Source organism: Sinocyclocheilus anshuiensis, unplaced genomic scaffold (genome assembly GCF_001515605.1).
Source record: "Sinocyclocheilus anshuiensis isolate Anshui unplaced genomic scaffold, SAMN03320099.WGS_v1.1 scaffold610, whole genome shotgun sequence".
NCBI lineage: Eukaryota > Metazoa > Chordata > Actinopteri > Cypriniformes > Cyprinidae > Sinocyclocheilus > Sinocyclocheilus anshuiensis.
Genome location: NW_015544150.1, coordinates 120,979 through 139,081, shown reverse-complemented (window position 1 = coordinate 139,081; position 18,103 = coordinate 120,979). Strand labels below are relative to the sequence as shown.

Below are 18,103 nucleotides of genomic sequence, written 5' to 3'. Positions count from 1 at the left end.
TCCTGCTGCTCCCTTCGCTTTCCCTCCCTCCCCTCTGCACTGTTGCTCCTAACAATCTGGCATACTTACACTCTAATGTTTTTCCTTCCCTCTGCTCTCGCATCAATGTCTCCATCCCTGTTTTATACCAATTTCATTCATCGATTCACCTGAGTCAATTAGAACTGAGCTAAATCAGAGATAATGAAAGCAGACATAAAGGAACAGTTGATCCAAAAATTTTCCCTCATGCTGTTCCAAACCTTTCTTCTTTGAACAAATATGTCTCAGTACATTCTGTCTGTTCAATAAAAGTTGTTTTGGACCCCATTAACTTTAATTGTAAGGGCAAAAAAAGAGTTCACACATTCTTAAAATATCTTCTTTTGTGTTCCGCAGAAGATAGAAAGTCTTACAAGTTTGAAAGAATAAGAGTGAGTAAATGATGACTGAAACTATTCCTCTCACCATCTCGGATTTTAGGACTCGAGCTGAGACTTCAGGTCTCTTTATTGACCCCGATTGTTGCAGTAAAACTGATTTGAGGGCAAATCCCGTCTCAATTCCCCTTGTGTCTGTTCAGAGCTGTAATTTACAGGCGGTGCGATCAAATCCAGATTGAACTGAGTTCAAATGTTCCAGAAATCTCAGCTCACTGTAAACATTAGCTCATGGGACTCACTTGAAAAAAATAAAAAAGACCAACCTTTTTTCCCCCTAGTAGCTCCTAACAGAAATACTTTGGCAAAATACCACACATCCTTCATGTTATATGGCAGCTTGATCCACTAGTGTCAGAAAGTAACATATGGGGTGATTATGGGGGCCTGATGTCCAAAGAACAGCTCAGATCCCTTCTAATAATCCAAAAAGAAGGAGTTCTACAGATAGCTGCTTAATCTGATTCTAAAAGCATTAAGTGAAAAGACTCAGAGGACATTATATGCTATAAAATCACTATTTGGTGAAGTGAAATAAACCAACACACACTCGCAGCATCTGATTTCCAGGTAGGAAAAGATAGAGGCTGTTAAGCATGAGGGAAGCCCCCGACTGAGTGTGTGCATGTGTACGTGCTCTGATAAATGAGCGTTTCATTCAGACATTGTGTTCTGGCACACAGCTTGCAGCTCATATAGGTTCATGGCTTTCAAAAGCACATAACGTTGCTATCTGAATAATTGCTATCTGTCATGTGTTATTTTGTGCACTCTCTATGTCCCTTCAGGTGCATTCCAGTGTGCTTTCCGTCTAAATTTAGGTATGTGTGTATATAAGTATGGTTCCTTGGGAATCATTACCTTTATAGCTAAGACCGTAAGGTCTAAAAGCGCTTTAATATCACCACACATGTACAAAAAGACGAATCGTGATGAAAAGATCTATGCGGAAAAAAAAGAAAGAATTAAAACATTTAAATATAAAATAGAAATATCAAACAAAGAGCTGACCGGAATAGACAGAGATAAAGAAAGCGAGAAGGAGATAAAGAAAGCAGGAGGCAGGAGTGTTGAAATTATCTGAAAAGTGGGGAGGCATATTAAAAAGCTCAAAACCTATAAAATGCCTAGTTGCCACGGATACACTCTTATGAGATATTTTGAAAGCATACTAACTAAACTTCCTAGTAATGTCAGTCGCTAGTGTGTCTGCCAATGAGGTTTATTAATTAGAAAAAGTATTGTTGGCTATGAATATAAAACTGCATATTTTTGGCAAATATGACTTTATTCTCTTCTGTAGTTCTCATATAAATTGGTTTACTTTCTGTCAGTGGCTCAGCACACAAACCATGGCTTATGAATATTAATTAAGTGATGATCAATCTGATTTGCTGAAAGATAAACGTTGGTAGGTGAAGTAAAAAGAAGAGAGATTTCAGGTGGTGAATGTTGGAAGGCGAGTGAACAGCCAGAGGGGGAGTCTCAAAATTCCTTTTTTCTTCTTCCTAGGAACCACTAAGAAAATTGGAAGAAAAAGCAAGGAAATGTTCATTATATCAGGAAAGAGAGCTACATTAGATCAGTGACCTTCTGAAAACTATCGGTATGATTAGAAGAGATTCTGTGACAAGATGAAGCTTTTGGACAATTAAATGTTTTATGTGGTCGAAATTAAGTGATCAGATTTTATATGCACACACACACACAGACACACACACACACACAAACACACAAACACACACACACGTACCTGTATGTATTCTTATTAATACTCATTAATATTAATGCTTCAAAATATAGATCATCATGTTGTAAAAAATTAACCATTCAAGTTTGTTCCATTCAAAACACTGTTTCCTGTACCTGTGGCCAGCTTGGATTGGATGTGTGTGCATTTTCTGCATTTCTCTTTAGATAATTCCTTATAGAATGAAAATGAAATGCAGCTTAGTTGCAACCAAGAGATTTATTGAACCCTGAGCTCCCTGTGTCTGTTTATCTTCACAGGAAACTGTGTGTGAGTGTCTTCTCTGATACATACAGCCGTGGTGCACAGACTCATAACATCTGCAATATGACTTTAATCAAGTCAGAAATTAGGTTTGTAACATAAGGTGGGTGTGTTTACATGTTTGTATAAGGGTGTGTTTGTGAGTGAGTTCTCAATTCCATTTAGTTGAGAAGGCAGGACTCGTAGGTGGGCACCATGTATTTGATGTTGATGAAGGCGTCCTCGCCCCCATAGCGTTCAAACACCTCAAGTGTCTCCTGGATCAGGTCTCCGATGTTCTCCCTCTTCTGCTGGCTGTAGTCAATACCGTCACCTGAGTTTTCTGCACACAACACACACACACATTGCATCACATTAGCATACTTTGTGATGTTTAAAAGTTTAAAAGCCCTAATAAGTAAGACACACACACACGGATCTTCAGAATGAAGCAGCTCAGATGACTGTTAAAGATATTCAGTATGAGTGTGTGTACCTCAGATACACGGAACAAATCTCAAATAATTCATCAGGAGGAGGAATGTGTGTGTTTGCCGGATGTTCTTGTGCATATCTCTGCCGCACTCTGTCATGACATTAGAGAAACCCATCAATCACTTAGGTAACCTACAGCACACACACACAAATCAATACGTTCACACTCCTCCACCATCACACACACACACAGACTCCTCATAAACACTCAAGCCCGCCCGCTACCTACCAAACAAACTTCCTTCTGAGGTCACAGGCCCAATTACATCAGAAGTCTGCACACACACACACACACACACACACACACACACACACACACACACACACACACATCTCTGTGGTGTGTTAGTATGCTCATTTGTACACAAACAGGCCTTTTTAAGAAGCTTCTTAGTTATGCCTCCGGGCAGCTGTTTACTAGTCAGCTAGTGCAGCTTCTGTCTACTTGAATGGGAAAAGCTATGTGAATGTGAAACCTATCAAATCTGGCAGCAACAACAATATTTTTGTCTTTTATAATTAGATTCTCAGCTAAAATCAAATCTTTGTTGCAAAATGGCAGTTTTATTTATCCACTCTTAAGGCCCGTTCACACCAAGCACGATAACTATAAAGATAACGATAAAGATATGGTTCAAAAAATCTTTCTCAATATAAAAAAATAGCATAGTTCACACTACAACTATAACGATTACGATACAGAGGAACGATATCGTTGTGATCGTTATTTAATACACGAGCTTCACAATTTGAGTTGAATTACTGAAATAAATTAACTTTTCCACGACATTCTAATTTATTGAGATGCACCTGTAGTTCATTTTCACATTGTCAATTGAATGATAATGACACTGACAATTTTTTCACTTGTATGAGTTTAATTATAATGAATTTATACTATCATTCAAACATTTGGGTCATTAGGATTTTTTGTTCTTTTTATTTTTTTGTTAACAGGTTTGGAAAAACTTGGGGGCGAGTAAATAATGACAGAATTTTTATTTTTGGGAAAACTATCCCTTTAAGGCTGCATGTGGCCCACCTGTTGACTAGACAAACCATATATAGTCTGAAAATAGATGTAACAGACCACCTTATGCTCTTTGGACCCCAGACCCTCATTTTCAAGGTGTGACTGACTGTCTGCTGGGGATCTGTATAGTTGTATCCCATATGCCGCACATATTCTGTATTACATGCTCAAGTGGCTCGGCTCATGGGCCACACCAGAGAACGCTGCCAACCGCACTGCAGGCACTGCTTCATATACACATCAGTACGGCCCTCAAACACGGAAATAAAATCAACTCTGTCTGTTAATCCTGCCTTCAGGCATCCTTCGCTTTCTCTCTCTCACACTCAGCATCTCTGTCAATCTATTTTCAACAGAGCAGGAGAAGAGAGAGAAAGTAGGGGGTTAGAATGAGAGCCTGAGCAGAAAAAATCCTCACCAGAGGCTTTTAAAGAAAAGAGGTATATGGAGAATGCTTTGAAGAGGTAAGAGAGCTTCATTTGCCATCTGTGCATGAACGGCAAAGATATGCTTCTGTTTGGAATCATGTGGAGTCCAGGCTTCGATCTACAGAGTTCAGGGCTAGTGTGAAGTTCAAGCAGGAAGGAGGATTCAGCATCTTTCAGACACCGAAATAATACCCATAACCCCCAGATAGACAAAAAAATAAAAAAAAATAAAAAAACACACCCATTTCTGTATCAGTGATTAAGATTGTTCTGTAAAAACTTTGTCTCAGCCTCAGACGGCACATGGACTGCTTAATAACTCTCTGAGAACACAAAAATGGCAAGAGCTTTCAGAAAAAAAATAAGACAATCTGATTTATGCGATTTCTGGGAATCAAAGTTCATAGATTTTTATCAATCTGCAAAGAAGCAAAGTTGTGTTTACAAGTTCCCAGGCTGCAACTAAGAGCATTTCTGAGCAACAATTAGTGACTGAATTTGACCAAGTTTACAAGGTTCATGGTGTCCAAGATTTGAATAAGTCTTGACACTCCTCCAGAAGATATCAATGATACAGTGTTATATCACATTTCTTAAAGATAAAAAATATATACACTATCATTTCATTCAAAAGTCTGGGTTGAGTAAGATTTTATGTTTTTGAGAGATATGATTTGTTTTTATGCTCACCAAGGCTACATTTACTTTATCAAAAACACAGTAAGAACAGTAATATTGTGAAATGTTATTACAATTTAAAATAACTGTCTTCTATTTAATATACCTTGTGAGATAATTGTGAGATATAGATTAAAATAATAACCGAAGTCGCATTGTGAGATATAAAATTGCAGATATGAGAAATAAAGACACATGTGATGTGTAAAGTCGCAATTGTGAGGAAAAAAAGCCATATTGTTTGTGAGATATGACTTTTTCATATAATTCATAATTATCTTTCAAGCTTCTATACATTTCAGATTTACTAACCCTAAACATAGGAAACAAAAAAACTTGGCTTGGTCACAATAGATGGTCAGACAGACACTTCCTGTGTGGGCCGTTCTTGGCCAGATAAAGTTGCAATATGGACCAGACGTTAGTCACAATCTGGCAGTGAAAGCACATTCAAATTTGAATCTATTTGTGAACTGGGGGATGTTATTTTGTCTTGAACAAATATTTCTCTTTAAATTTCTCAGTAAAATGTTTATCATGAGGAAACCCACTTCCATCTGCGAGTATGTCTGTGCTTTCTCTCTCTCTTTCTCTCTCTCTCTCTCTCTCATCTGTTCATTGTAAGTGTGAAATGAGTTTCAACAGCTGTGTCTTTTCCGTCCCCCCTCTTCAACTCCTTTTCCGCACCTCTATCCTCACCCCTCACTCCATTCTTTCTCTCTTACTCTTTCCTCTTCACATCTTGGCAGACAGGTTGGCATCAAGAGGGTTGTCACGCCACGGCGCAGTCTATACAACTAATCCTTCTCTCTTTCTCTGGATGTGTTCAGGGCTGGATATCTGCACTGGGGCCGCAGCTGGAAAGCTGATGGTTCTTGTGTTTGGGTTTAAACTGGACTCACCCACACACAGTATGTTGATATTGGATTTCACTCCCACTAATGGCCGACAGGGTGTAAAGAGAGTACAAACAGTACAACACTGCGAGGCAAGGCATTTGCCAAAGGGCCAAGAGAACTCCTGTCCATGTAAATATGTCAGAATAAACACACAATTAAGATGAATGCTCATCAAATAAACCTAACAGAGAAAACCAGCTTTAATTTTAAAATGTGTAAGGATCCACCCGCCAGCCCAAAAAGAGGAATCCAGAGGCCTGGTCAAAGGTTTAATGCATATTCGGTCTTTTACTTGCGCTTCTGAATTTATCAGGACTTAGTTTCAATTTTGTCTAGCTCCGTTTTCAATCTGACTCCAATTTCACGTGATCATTAAATTTAGGCAATTTCTAATCAAAAGCTGATCACAGATATCGATTGTTTATTAATTTAGATATTTGAGTATTCTGTAAATCCCATACTTTCAATTATTCGTTCATCAGGGACCCAATGCCGCTCAGAGATACGCGCCCCGGGTTTGCGGTAAACTCACGCACGCAAACTAGCCAGTCTGATGTTAGTCAGAGGGTGTAATAAGTTAGCTAATACCTTTTTGTCGGTTGCCTACTGCTCACTCTTACAAAAAGTGTACTTAATTTAGCCACTTCCATACATCTTGCTAAATCAGTGATAGACAGAAATCAAAAGGTCTTCAGATGTAGTGCCTACTGCTCCTTTCATTCATGCGCCTTTGATTTCAGGAGAGTTCAGAATAAATCAAATATAACAATTTATTATCAGTCAGGTAAATATGTATTATGCCAATTACATAGTCAATTCAAAGATATCAAATCATTACAAGACATCAAATTCTCAAAGATAAATTTAAGAGTAAAGGATGCATACCTGAGTTTAGGAAAATACATAGTATAGAGTGTGTGGAACATTCCATACTATGGGCTTTCTGGCTACAGAATCGCCCTGACTGATTTGCAACTTTCCCTTACATACTACCAGAACAAAGACAAAGAAATCTTTAAATCAGTTGTAAAAACATAAAAGACCTTTTGTTTGTTAGTTTCTGTGATCCAGGGTCACACCCGGCTGGAAACATTCTCACAGACCCCTAAAGGGGGACACCCCCGCTCCTCAACACAACACAATTCTACAAAAGTTTTAAATCTTTCTCACAATATAAATGACTACTTTGAAATTGAAACCAATTTACCAATCGCACAAAGACCTTTAAAATGACACTAAACATGAAGGGGAAAAACAACAGGTTCACAAGATACATGATATGTGGGATATGCATATTCTTAATGAACTTTGAGTGAAACCTTTTGGGGGAAAAGAGGGAGAGGCAGAGCGGGCAGGGGGAGAAGGGGGTCGTAAATGGGCGAGGAGAGAGGTGTGCTCTCTTTGAAGATTTCTTCTCCAGATAAGTTTTATTGTTTTATTGCATGGCGTCTGTTTTGTGTGAGTTCCTGAGTTCCTGAGTATTGGTTTCATGAAGAGTTAATTTCATAAGGAAATAAATTCACTCCTTTCAAATGTCAGTAAAAAAATTTGATTTCTCAGGTAATAATTTACTAGAAAACAAGAAAAATTAATGATTTATGCTATGATAACTGCACTGAATAGAACACAGAGCCTTAAATGGCTTGTTAGGTAGCAAGAAACTAAGCTAGTTTATTCTACAGTACAAACCAAAGCACTGTAGCATTCAGTGGAATGAGCAGCGATTTTATGGATGTGTGAGAGATGATGAGAGAATGTGTGTGTGTCACACACCCACACACACATCTTCATCACTAACTCAGCACTGCATCATCTCTGTCATTTCTATCATTAGCACCTTATTAGCAGATTACGTAGCTCATAAATACTGTACATGCGCACATTCTAATAAACACCTGTTATGCTTTACATACACTTAAACACACAAAGCAAGAAACAAATATGTCAAATTAGAGATTGCCCTAAATAATACATAAAAATGTTCTTATGTTTTTTCTTTAAATGTGTTTGCTCTCACAGGTCCTGACCTTGTGTGAGCTCTGCTAATGGTGCTAGCATTAATATTCATGTCCAACAGCTTGATGAAATGTACCTTTGCACCGTGAACAGGTGTGCATATGTGAATAGCTCATTTACAACTCATAATGGCTGTATGGGCAATTGTTAATTCAATGACAGTACTTTAATTTGTTTGAATTATTTGTTTTTCAATGCAAAAAAAAAAAGAGAACAGTCAGGCAATAAAAAAAAATAAAGTTCATTGTCTTCTATGTTTCATTCCCATTTTATTTTAAATGTTATTTGTTCATTTATTTAATTGATTTCCTTTTGCTTCAAAACAAAAGCTGTGATTCATCTCAGGGTTTGGTTCAGAGATATTTATTGACCATCTTTTTTAAAGCTCTATAAAGAAAATGCCAGAAAAAAAAAAAGGAGCAATAAAAAAGATAGCAATGTTTGAATCATTATGTTGAGATCGTGGACGTGTCACTATAATCCCACCAATCAAAACACCCTAAATTACTGTCTGCCATCACTGACATAAATCCACTTCCACATCCCTCTTATACATGTGAATGTTGCTCAAAACAAGGAATGTTGAATGTACACATGGGATGTACCTTTAAACCTGTTCTTTTAATATAGCGCTACAAATAATCCAACGGGACGGCAAAAGAGGAAATGAGGCAATGACCTGACAGCAAAGAAAGAGGCGCTGTGTAAAGATGGCGTCTGTGTAATCAGTGGTGTTAAGCTCCCCAGAAAAAGAGGCGTCAAGCTGAAATACATACAGAAACACATATAGACACAAATGGGGAAGTGTTCCACATGTAACATGAGTGCTGAGAGATTCTCATGAGCTGCTGTTTGTGAAAGATGAGCTGAGGGCCCAAGACAGCTGGGAATGAGAGGAATTTCTCAATGAAAATAAAGATAGATTTTATACTCCGATTTGACCCATCATACTGAAGTATACTGTATGTAACATGCTGGGGAGAAAGGGAGGTTATTTCATTTTAGTCTAGTCATTTCCCCTGGCTACAGCTTTAGCAGACAATACTTCAACTACAGTCAAACAGACTGATGTAACATGCATATGTGAACACCCCACATGTTTTCAGACCACCCTAAAAGGATGTTTTGGGGTCCTTTTGTGGTTTGAGTCCACTTACATTGTGGACACAAAAAGCACTGAGGTTACTTGGAGCTGGTTCAATGGATTTGGTTCATTTAAAGTATACTATATGTGAAAACACCCTTATTGGTGAATTGCCAACCTAAATGTTCAAAGCCACAGAAAGTTATAAAAAATGTGGAGGCAAAAATGTCCTTGTAGTGTCTCTGTTATTGAAATCTTAGTTAATGTCTGATATATTTCATAATATTCTATTCTAGGCCTGTTGTAGTGACCTGTTGCAGTCAGATGTAAGAAAAGTATTGTGGTGATGCCATGGTATAGTGATGGTTATGTGGTTATACTCCTATACCACAATACTTTACCATGGTTATGGCTGGCCAGTTATGTAAAGTGCATTGTAACATGAGTGTTTATTGTGGGATGATATTGTTTATTGTAGATTGGATTTCCAAGGTAACATCCATATTTGTTCAAACTGTAAATGAAAAAAATTTAATTGAAGCATTTGATAAATTAATGACATGCTAAATGCTATACACTCAAAAATATTTAGGCCTATTATAATATTTATGAATTTGAATAAAATTTCCATCCATTTGATTACAGTTTTAACATAAACTTATGAACAAAGCTTATAAATTAAACAAATAAGATTTCTGTAATAGTACTAATAAAATCAAACTAGTTGTTTCAGTTTCATACACTATAGCTAATTGAATATTGCTTGTTAGTCATATTTTAATAACGTTCATACTTTTTAACTGAATACGTTTAATTATTTTCACAGTGAACAGATTCTGCTGATTCTCAGTCATTTAAATAAATGCTGTTTCTTACCTGTTTCTTTTATGTAAGACTGACAAATATGCATTACATTAAGTGTATTAAGTGCAGGTGTACGTTAAAGCCGTGTCATTCAAACGGATGGAAATTTTATAAGCAATTCAAAAACATATCTTAAATTCAGCCCTAAATATTTTGGAGTGTATATTTGGTTAGGGGAAAAAAATCATTCAATGTAAAAAAGCCCCAATAATCAGTTCTTGGAGTAAAATTTTTCAAACACTGTTGCCTGCATTTACAGTATATTTCAGCCTCTGTTTAGTATTTAGCAACTTGGTCTGTCCTAATAATTGATGTCATCATCTATGCCAGCATGCAACGTTCAGAGTAGTTAGCCAATCATAAAAGAAGGACGTCACATATAAATGTTTTAAAGGTACAGCAGCAAAACCAGCTGAGAAAATATTAGAGAGAGAGAGAGAGAGAGAGAGAGAGAGGGAGGGACATGCAACGTTCAGAGTAGTTAGCCAATCATAAAAGAAGGACGTCACATATAAATGTTTTAAAGGTACAGCAGCAAAACCAGCTGAGAAAATATTAGAGAGAGAGAGAGAGAGAGAGAGAGAGAGAGGGAGGGAGGGAGAAAAAGTCATGTAAAACTAGATTACAACATTAAGACTAACATTACAGGTGGAGTTCAGATAAAAATAAATTGAAAGTGTAGAAAATGGACCCTTTAAGCACTTTCCAATTAAATTGTATCTTTTTGCTGAGATGTAATAAACACTTAAATGTGTGCCCATCTTTTATTGTCCTTGTGTTTGCTGTGATTAGTATTTCCTTACAGTGATCAGTAAGCAGCATGTCACACTAATGAATTAATGGTCTGGAGCACTTCTGAACCTCTCCTCATGTGTCCATGAGTTAAACTGCTCTCTGCTCCCTCCATTAGTGGGATGAAGAGCCTTTAGACAGAGTATCTGATCCGTCTTTCCACTCCTCTACCTCCCTCATGGGGCCTATTAGCATTCCAATCCATTCCACTTCAGGGGTTTTCATTGGTGGCGGTTATTCATTTCTTTAATATGATTGGCTGTGGGGGAAAAGGGAGGGCGGGAAAGGAAACCATGGCCTGTCAGTGATTAAATGCACAGCCCAACCATGACACCAACGCTCTGATAAGCTCTCACTTTCTCTGTCTTTCTTTCACTCCCTCTTACTAAAATCCAAAGCTATGTGACACAAAGTGTTTGGAGGGTTTGTGTTCTCTCTCTCACTGTTACGAGAAGAGGCGTAGCTCTCCAGTAAATGAGTGTTTTATGGGTCTTCAGGCAGGTTCTCAGTGTGTTTATGGACAACACGCCTCCTTAACCAGCAGAGTTTAAGAGTGCTATTTACATATAGCCCAGTGTGTGTGTGTGTGTGGTTCGTGTATAAATAATAATTAGTGTTCTGTAAAAAGAGACTTAGGGAGCAGCAGCTTTCCAGGACAACATAGGGAATCATGGGAAATGAGGTAGCTTCTGAGAGCAAACAACCTACTGTATGACACTAAAGGCTGGAATACACTACACGACTTTTAAAATCAGAACAGATTTTAAAAAACTGGGCATCATACACTTACCGACATTGTAATAGTCACAGAGGAAAAACTGACCATCATACACTAAACGACTGTACACTACCAGACTTTAAAGTTGTTCTGATCACAACAAATTCACGCAGAAACGGAGATGAGTGGCAAATGAAAACAATGTGTGTTAAAAAATCGGCTGACAATATCAAACATGTTTGATATCCTCCAACTGGATGGAATAATAGTCTGAAGCTAAAAAATCGGAGTCTGTGACCATCATATTCATAGACTACATGATTTTCTATGAAATCTGTCAACTCAAATCTGCAGACTGGCTCTGACTTATGACAACTAGCGTCATCTTCTCCAGACTGTAAATCGGCAGAAAATCGGGGCAAAAATCGTGTAGTGTATTCCATCCTTAAGTCAAACCAAACCTGTTACACTGACAGCTGCCACATCACTTGATAGATTAGAGATGTTTTCGTTCCCATTCAGGCGGACCAGATTCCGGAGAATCATCAGCCTACATTCCCAAAGCAAAAAAATGCTAAAACATTCCATTTTTCATTCTGTGCGAGCATGTTTGAGACTTAGTGAACCATGTCGGAGTCTTAAGCGAATCTGTTGGTTTATTGCTAGCAGATGCCCTTTATTTAAAAGGAAGAGGAAACTGAGGTTACATTGAGGTTTTCCCTAAGCTAGAGTAGTATTAAGTCTGTACAGTCATCATACATTTAGTACAAAAAAAGTTAATGTCGTGTTGTTCCAAATCCAACTTAGTTTCTTATGTGGACAACAAAAGTAGATGTTTAGAAGAATCTCAAATGCGCTTGTAACATGAACATGAATGGTTACAAGACACAAAAGCAATGCTGTTAGATGCCAGTAAGGTCAAACCTTTCATCGCTGGCATCATTTAAAAATAGAATACTGATTTTTAGTGCCTATATTTGACAGTATGACAGAAAATGATTTTTTTGAGCCCAGCAAGAACATTGTGCTAAACCAATACTGTTTACTTTTCAACTTTAAACGTCATTGCATAAATACACAAACATTAAATAAGTTCACTTACTCAAATATTGCAAAACAAGTGTTAAAAATAAATATAGAGAGGGAGAGAGACCACTAGAAAGAAGTAAGAAGCACTACAGTAATACAAAGAGAGCTAGAAAGACAGGAAGAGAGAGACCTGCACCAGGATGTGTTTTTTCATTCTGTCCCACATGACTACCCTCCTCATCAGTGGTGTAGTGGTAAAGGAATAGCCTCTCGCTGCTCACCTCATTACCGTCTGTACACATGACACAGACTCACTTCTCCCTCTCTCTCCTCCCTCAGGGTGGATGCTTAAATGGCAGCTATTAGGCAAACACAGGGCTATTTGTTTTCATATTTCCTGGCCCCATGCTATCTGACATGATTCTATTTGTGCCTGCAGTGTTACACTGCGTGTGTGATGACTGATGGGGCGCCAGGCAGAGATGGTTTTGCTTGGCTGCTAAACTGGGGCATTTGTGGAGGTGGAGGGGCACAGGACACTGATATAACTCATTCATCATATGGAGAGATGGTGAGAGAGACCATTTATAAATTCCATTTTTAGGAAATATTATAATTTGTACAGGCACACTGACAAAACTCTTTGATTTGATTTTGACTCTAGTGAGAGGGAGAGAGAGAAAAAAAAGAGGATGCCAAAAAGAGGATCATAAGCATGGTAGACACTGACATCCTCCTGAACATTCAGATAAGTGGTCGAACAATATGAAACTGTATTTTCATTAAAATATCATTAAATATGTATATACTACTGTTCAAAAGTTTGGGGTCAGCAAGATTTTTATTTTTTATTTTTTTAAGAAATGAATACTTTTATTCAGCAAATATGCTGTGAATGTATCAGAAGTAAAAACATATAAAAGTAAAAAGTAATGTAATTATATTACAATATGATATGACAATGAAATGATAATATGTATACATCATATTAAATATTATTTTAATTTATTATCATTGGCTTAATAATAATGGTTTAAAACAAAATATATATATTTATCTAATTATGAAGAGAGAGAAAAAACAGCGAAGTTACTTGCTGATGCCCATTTTCACTCACAACCGGCACTTGGAAAATGTTCATTTTGGCCACTGTATGGAGATTTGTAGACTACATTCACACTTCTCACGAGACCAAAACCCCCCACACGTTTATACATGAAAGCTGGTGTTTATGAACATGTTGAGTAAAATGATCCAGTGTACAGCAAACAGAAGAGCTTCCCTGAGTAAGATCTGACCTCTGCAACTCTCTCAGGGGTCACATGACTAATGTAGCTGTCATTTCATGCTTTCTAAACTCAAATGTTTTGTTTTGTTTTTTTCAGTAGGTGTACCTTATGAGTGTAATCAGAGCTGCAACATTAAACAGAAGCCTGAATAAGAAGCAGTCAAGTTAACGGAAGCCTGAATAAGGAGCAGTCAAGTTTATTACATCAGTCAGAATGAGAGCGAGAGAGACAGATGGGCCACCAGAGGCTACCACACACTTCCTCACACTATCTCTCTTTCCAATTACCCACCCTTCTCTTTCATTCTGTTTATGCTTTTTTTTCTTACATCACACTCTGCCCTTGTTATGTAAGTGTATGTGAGCACGTAGGTGCTTGTGAAGGTTAATGTGTGGAGCACTGTTAAACTCTACTAAAGGCACTATTATATCCCACGGGTTGATTTTTATGCAAACTAATAGATTATTTATTTATTTGGTATACAAAAGTCACATTAAAAGAGTGTACCATGCTTTATACCATCCATCACATTACAACTGTCCCAAAGTTGTGGCATCATCTACACTATGACCATTAAAGTTTGATCAGTGTGTTAAATGTGATGTGCGAAGAAGATGAAGAAATACTGCGGCAAACATCACCTGTCAACCAACTGTCAAGCTGAATTTTGTCATATTACACAAAAGTGTTACAATTTTATTTAAATGTGTATTTAAGATATATAAAATGTTAGAAAATTTGCCTTAGCAAGTAAAAGGAATCATTCATTTTTATTATGACATTTTTATTATGATAATGTTTAAAATGTCATCATCATTTTTAGTGAATGGAACATTGAATTGAAGCACTAATGTCTTTGGAAACAAAAATTAATAAAGTAAATATAGATAATAAAACGATGAAACCTCACTGCTGTTCATAAAATTATCCTCTCCATCCAGACAATGAATTGAAAAAACAGCGGAGAGACAGAGAATGAGAAACTGCATTGACAGAAACGAGAACAGAAGGACTGAAGAAAAACAGACAACATTCTTATGATAGAGTAAACTACAGACAAACACAATGGCACAACATGCTCTAGAAAACACAATTAAAGGTGAGGTAAACAATGTTTTTATGGATCAGCACACAGAAAATCCCTTCCACCTGACAGATCTCCAACCCAGGCTCATTGTAAAATGACAATGTTGCTCTTTGCATGTTTTGCAACATTTTTAAAGTGAAATGTCCAGTGGCGCTAAAAGTGTGTTTAGTTTCATCTGAAACAGATGAATGTGAAACTGGCAACATTTTTTTGCATTAGTTGTACATATCGCGGCAGTTCAGAATTGCAATGTCCAGAAAGTGCCACTAAAAGGTTAATGCTCTATTGCATTTGAAAATAAGGTACTCCCTACACTAAATGCAATTGATAGTGTTATCAAAAGCAAATGTGAGATAAAAAAACACAATGCCATTTTAGCTTGCTTCTACAAGTCTTTGAGCTCTTTTATTAGGTGAGCTACCGAGCATGTTTACTATGTTAGAAAAGCCCTACATACTGTATGGAGCTAGTTATGTGATCCAAACGTCAAAATGTATTAGCTTACAAATCATGCACCTTGGCAAAAATGCTTTGAAGACACCGCATGAAAATAAATCTTTATTAATCAATAATTTGTAATCACATTTGTAGGAAAAGGAATAAAAGCTGGCGTTTTACTGCTGCTAGTAGGATACATTTAGGCTGGAAACTGCAGTGAACTGTATGTATAGGTAAGTTCCTCTTCAGGAACTCGAGCTGCGTCGAAAACACTAGGGGAACGCCCTTCAGCGAGGGAGGGAGGGAGGGAGATTGAAACGCTTGCCACTTTTTCTCCACGAGAGTGAGAACAGATTAATCCTCTGATTCAGCTGCCTGTATCGGCTCAATAGGCGAAATTACAGCTGGCACAAGGCTCCATTTTCATTAGAGTCCAGACTACATATATATTCAGGCTCTAATTGAGGCCAGGGCCCTCCTGCTCTGTAATCGGCCCTCTATAACTGTCTGTTTAGTGCTTTCTGCTCCTTTCCCTGTGTTTTAATGATTTCTGTGTGTAGCGGCCCATGGCTGTTAACGGATCACTTCCTGCTAGGCTTGTCTGTTCGTTCCAAACAAAGTTCGGTGGAATGGAGACGATTCATCACTTTTGGATTCGCCTTTGAGAGATTGAAAAAATAAAAGAGAAGGAAAGAGAACGCAGATAGCTTGCACATCTTCCATATGTCAGATTTAATGAGTAATGTTTAGTGGAATGGGAGAGATGCTTGCTGGAAGAATTTTCAAATGGCCTGTTTTTGTGCTTCCAAGACCATGCATGGATGTCAAAATGATTAGCTCTAGTTAAGCTAAAGATTCAACATAGATAAAAAACACACGTCACATATACACACTGTACAGAAATAACAAGGAAGTGCTGAAAACCAACCGAAGCTGTAAACAGACATCACAGGAACTCATGAAGAGAGTCTCCCAGACTCCCCAGTGCATTTCACCACATCTTCAGTGTGTGTGTGTGTGTGTATTTGTCTTTGTAATTGTGTGTATCACAATTTGTCTTTGTAAAATGTGCATGTGTGTAGGTATGAATGCAGTGTTCATGGTTTAGGCTGCTGCTGCTGAACTTGGAACTTGTGTTTGGAGCTTGGGATTTTAAGAGGTTGGAGTAGGCCATACCACCAAATCTTCTTTGATTTTATATCAAATTACTGAATACACACTATTATTCAAAATTGTAAAGTTTTTGAAAGAAGTCTCTTCTTATGTTCACCAAGGCTACATTTATTTGATCAGAAATATGGTAAAAAAAAAGAGACCGAAAGAAAGAAAGAAATATTATTACAATTTCAAATAACTATTTTCTATTGTAATACATTTTAAAATCCTTCAGAAATCATACATGCTGATTTGGTGTTAAAGAAACATTTATTCTTATTATCAATGTTGAAAAGCCATAATAAATTTGCTTCACATTGTATTATGTTATGCTACATTATGTTAAAAACTATATATTCAAAACACTGTAACTAATATCATAAAAAGGATAGTTTAGAATCTACATTCTAACTGAATGACTCACATTCAAAAACACATTAAAAATGCCATTACCCTTACATAACTGAATTGCAGAAAGTTTATAATGTCTTTCATTCAGATGAAATCAGTTTCATTGAGCCAAGATCATTTAGTTGGATTAGGTTAAATTAATGTACTAGTAGTAGTTTTAACTCCACCTCATTAGGCTCATTTTTAAAGGTTTATTTACTTATTTTATTTTTGTCCAACTTAATTTATTAAGCATTAGTATTAAAATATACTAGCAACAGCACACTATAGCATGCTAAATGTAATTTTGTTTTATTTACATATATGATAAAGCAAGAACAAACAGACCGGACATTGTCTAAAATTTACTCTCCCAAAACATGCTGGCAACTAGAAACACACTGTCGAGTTTTAGATGTCCTCACAAAATATTCATGTAGTGGCAACACAAAATTATTAGGTAACTGTGGATTGACCATAATGAAATTAAGTTGTGAAATTAAGATGTAGCTTTAGTTCATTTTAATGAAGTAAACTGAACAAGAAGTAGGCTAAAACCACAGGGAACCCACAGGAGGGTTGTGGGAGATGTAGTTTTTAGGTTCAAGTGAAGTGAGAGCTGAGCTGAAACAGGAGGGAAGAGATAAGAACAGCAACGTCTGCAGAGGAAAAAAAGAGGAGAGATGTGTCATAAATTGTCTGTGGCCATAACAGATCCAATCTGGCCAAAGATGCAAACCATACACCAGCCTGGGCACAGTAGGATGCAGTTTCACACACACATGCAGTGTGTGGGTGTGTGTGTGTGTGTGTGCGTGCAGATGGGAGGCTGAAGGATTGGTTGCCACGGAGATTCTGACACACTGGACCCCACTCCCTGCTGCCCTCAGCTTAGCCTTGACAAGGCAAAGAAAATGCTTGGAGGCGGGCAGGCTAATTTACCATCCCTTTCTCCCTTTTTTCTCCGTCTCTCTTTTTTACCTCCGCCTTTCCCGTTTCGTTCTCTCTTTCTCTCGCTCTCGCTGTGAGGTCTCGTTATGAGTTAGAGGGTACTTGAGTAATTAATGTGGAATTCAAATGAGCTTATCAGGTCAAAAGCAGCTTTGCTCCTTTAGGATACTCTCCACTCATGAAAAACAGTTCTGACAAGCTTACAGTACAATACCACATTGTGAATACTGATGACAGCCCCAGATTCATTACAAAACAAAACTTACACACATTCGTTCTTCTTCTCAGGGAAAAGGGGATTAGTCAGCTTAACGTTATAGTGTAACAAAAATGCATTATTAACTG

General features: G+C 37.4%; 1 protein-coding gene across 2 annotated transcripts in view; it reads right to left on the bottom strand.

Moving 5' to 3' along the window:
- Nucleotides 1-2,445: 2,445 nt before the first annotated feature.
- Nucleotides 2,446-18,103, bottom strand: part of LOC107695182 (parkin coregulated gene protein homolog) — a 102,592-nt gene continuing 86,934 nt past the window's right edge. For both annotated transcript variants that reach the window (XM_016494999.1, XM_016495000.1), the window contains exon 5: nucleotides 2,446-2,755. In XM_016494999.1, the coding sequence (XP_016350485.1) occupies nucleotides 2,595-2,755 (161 nt within the window). In that variant the 3' untranslated portion in view covers nucleotides 2,446-2,594. The remainder of the gene's footprint in view (nucleotides 2,756-18,103) is intronic.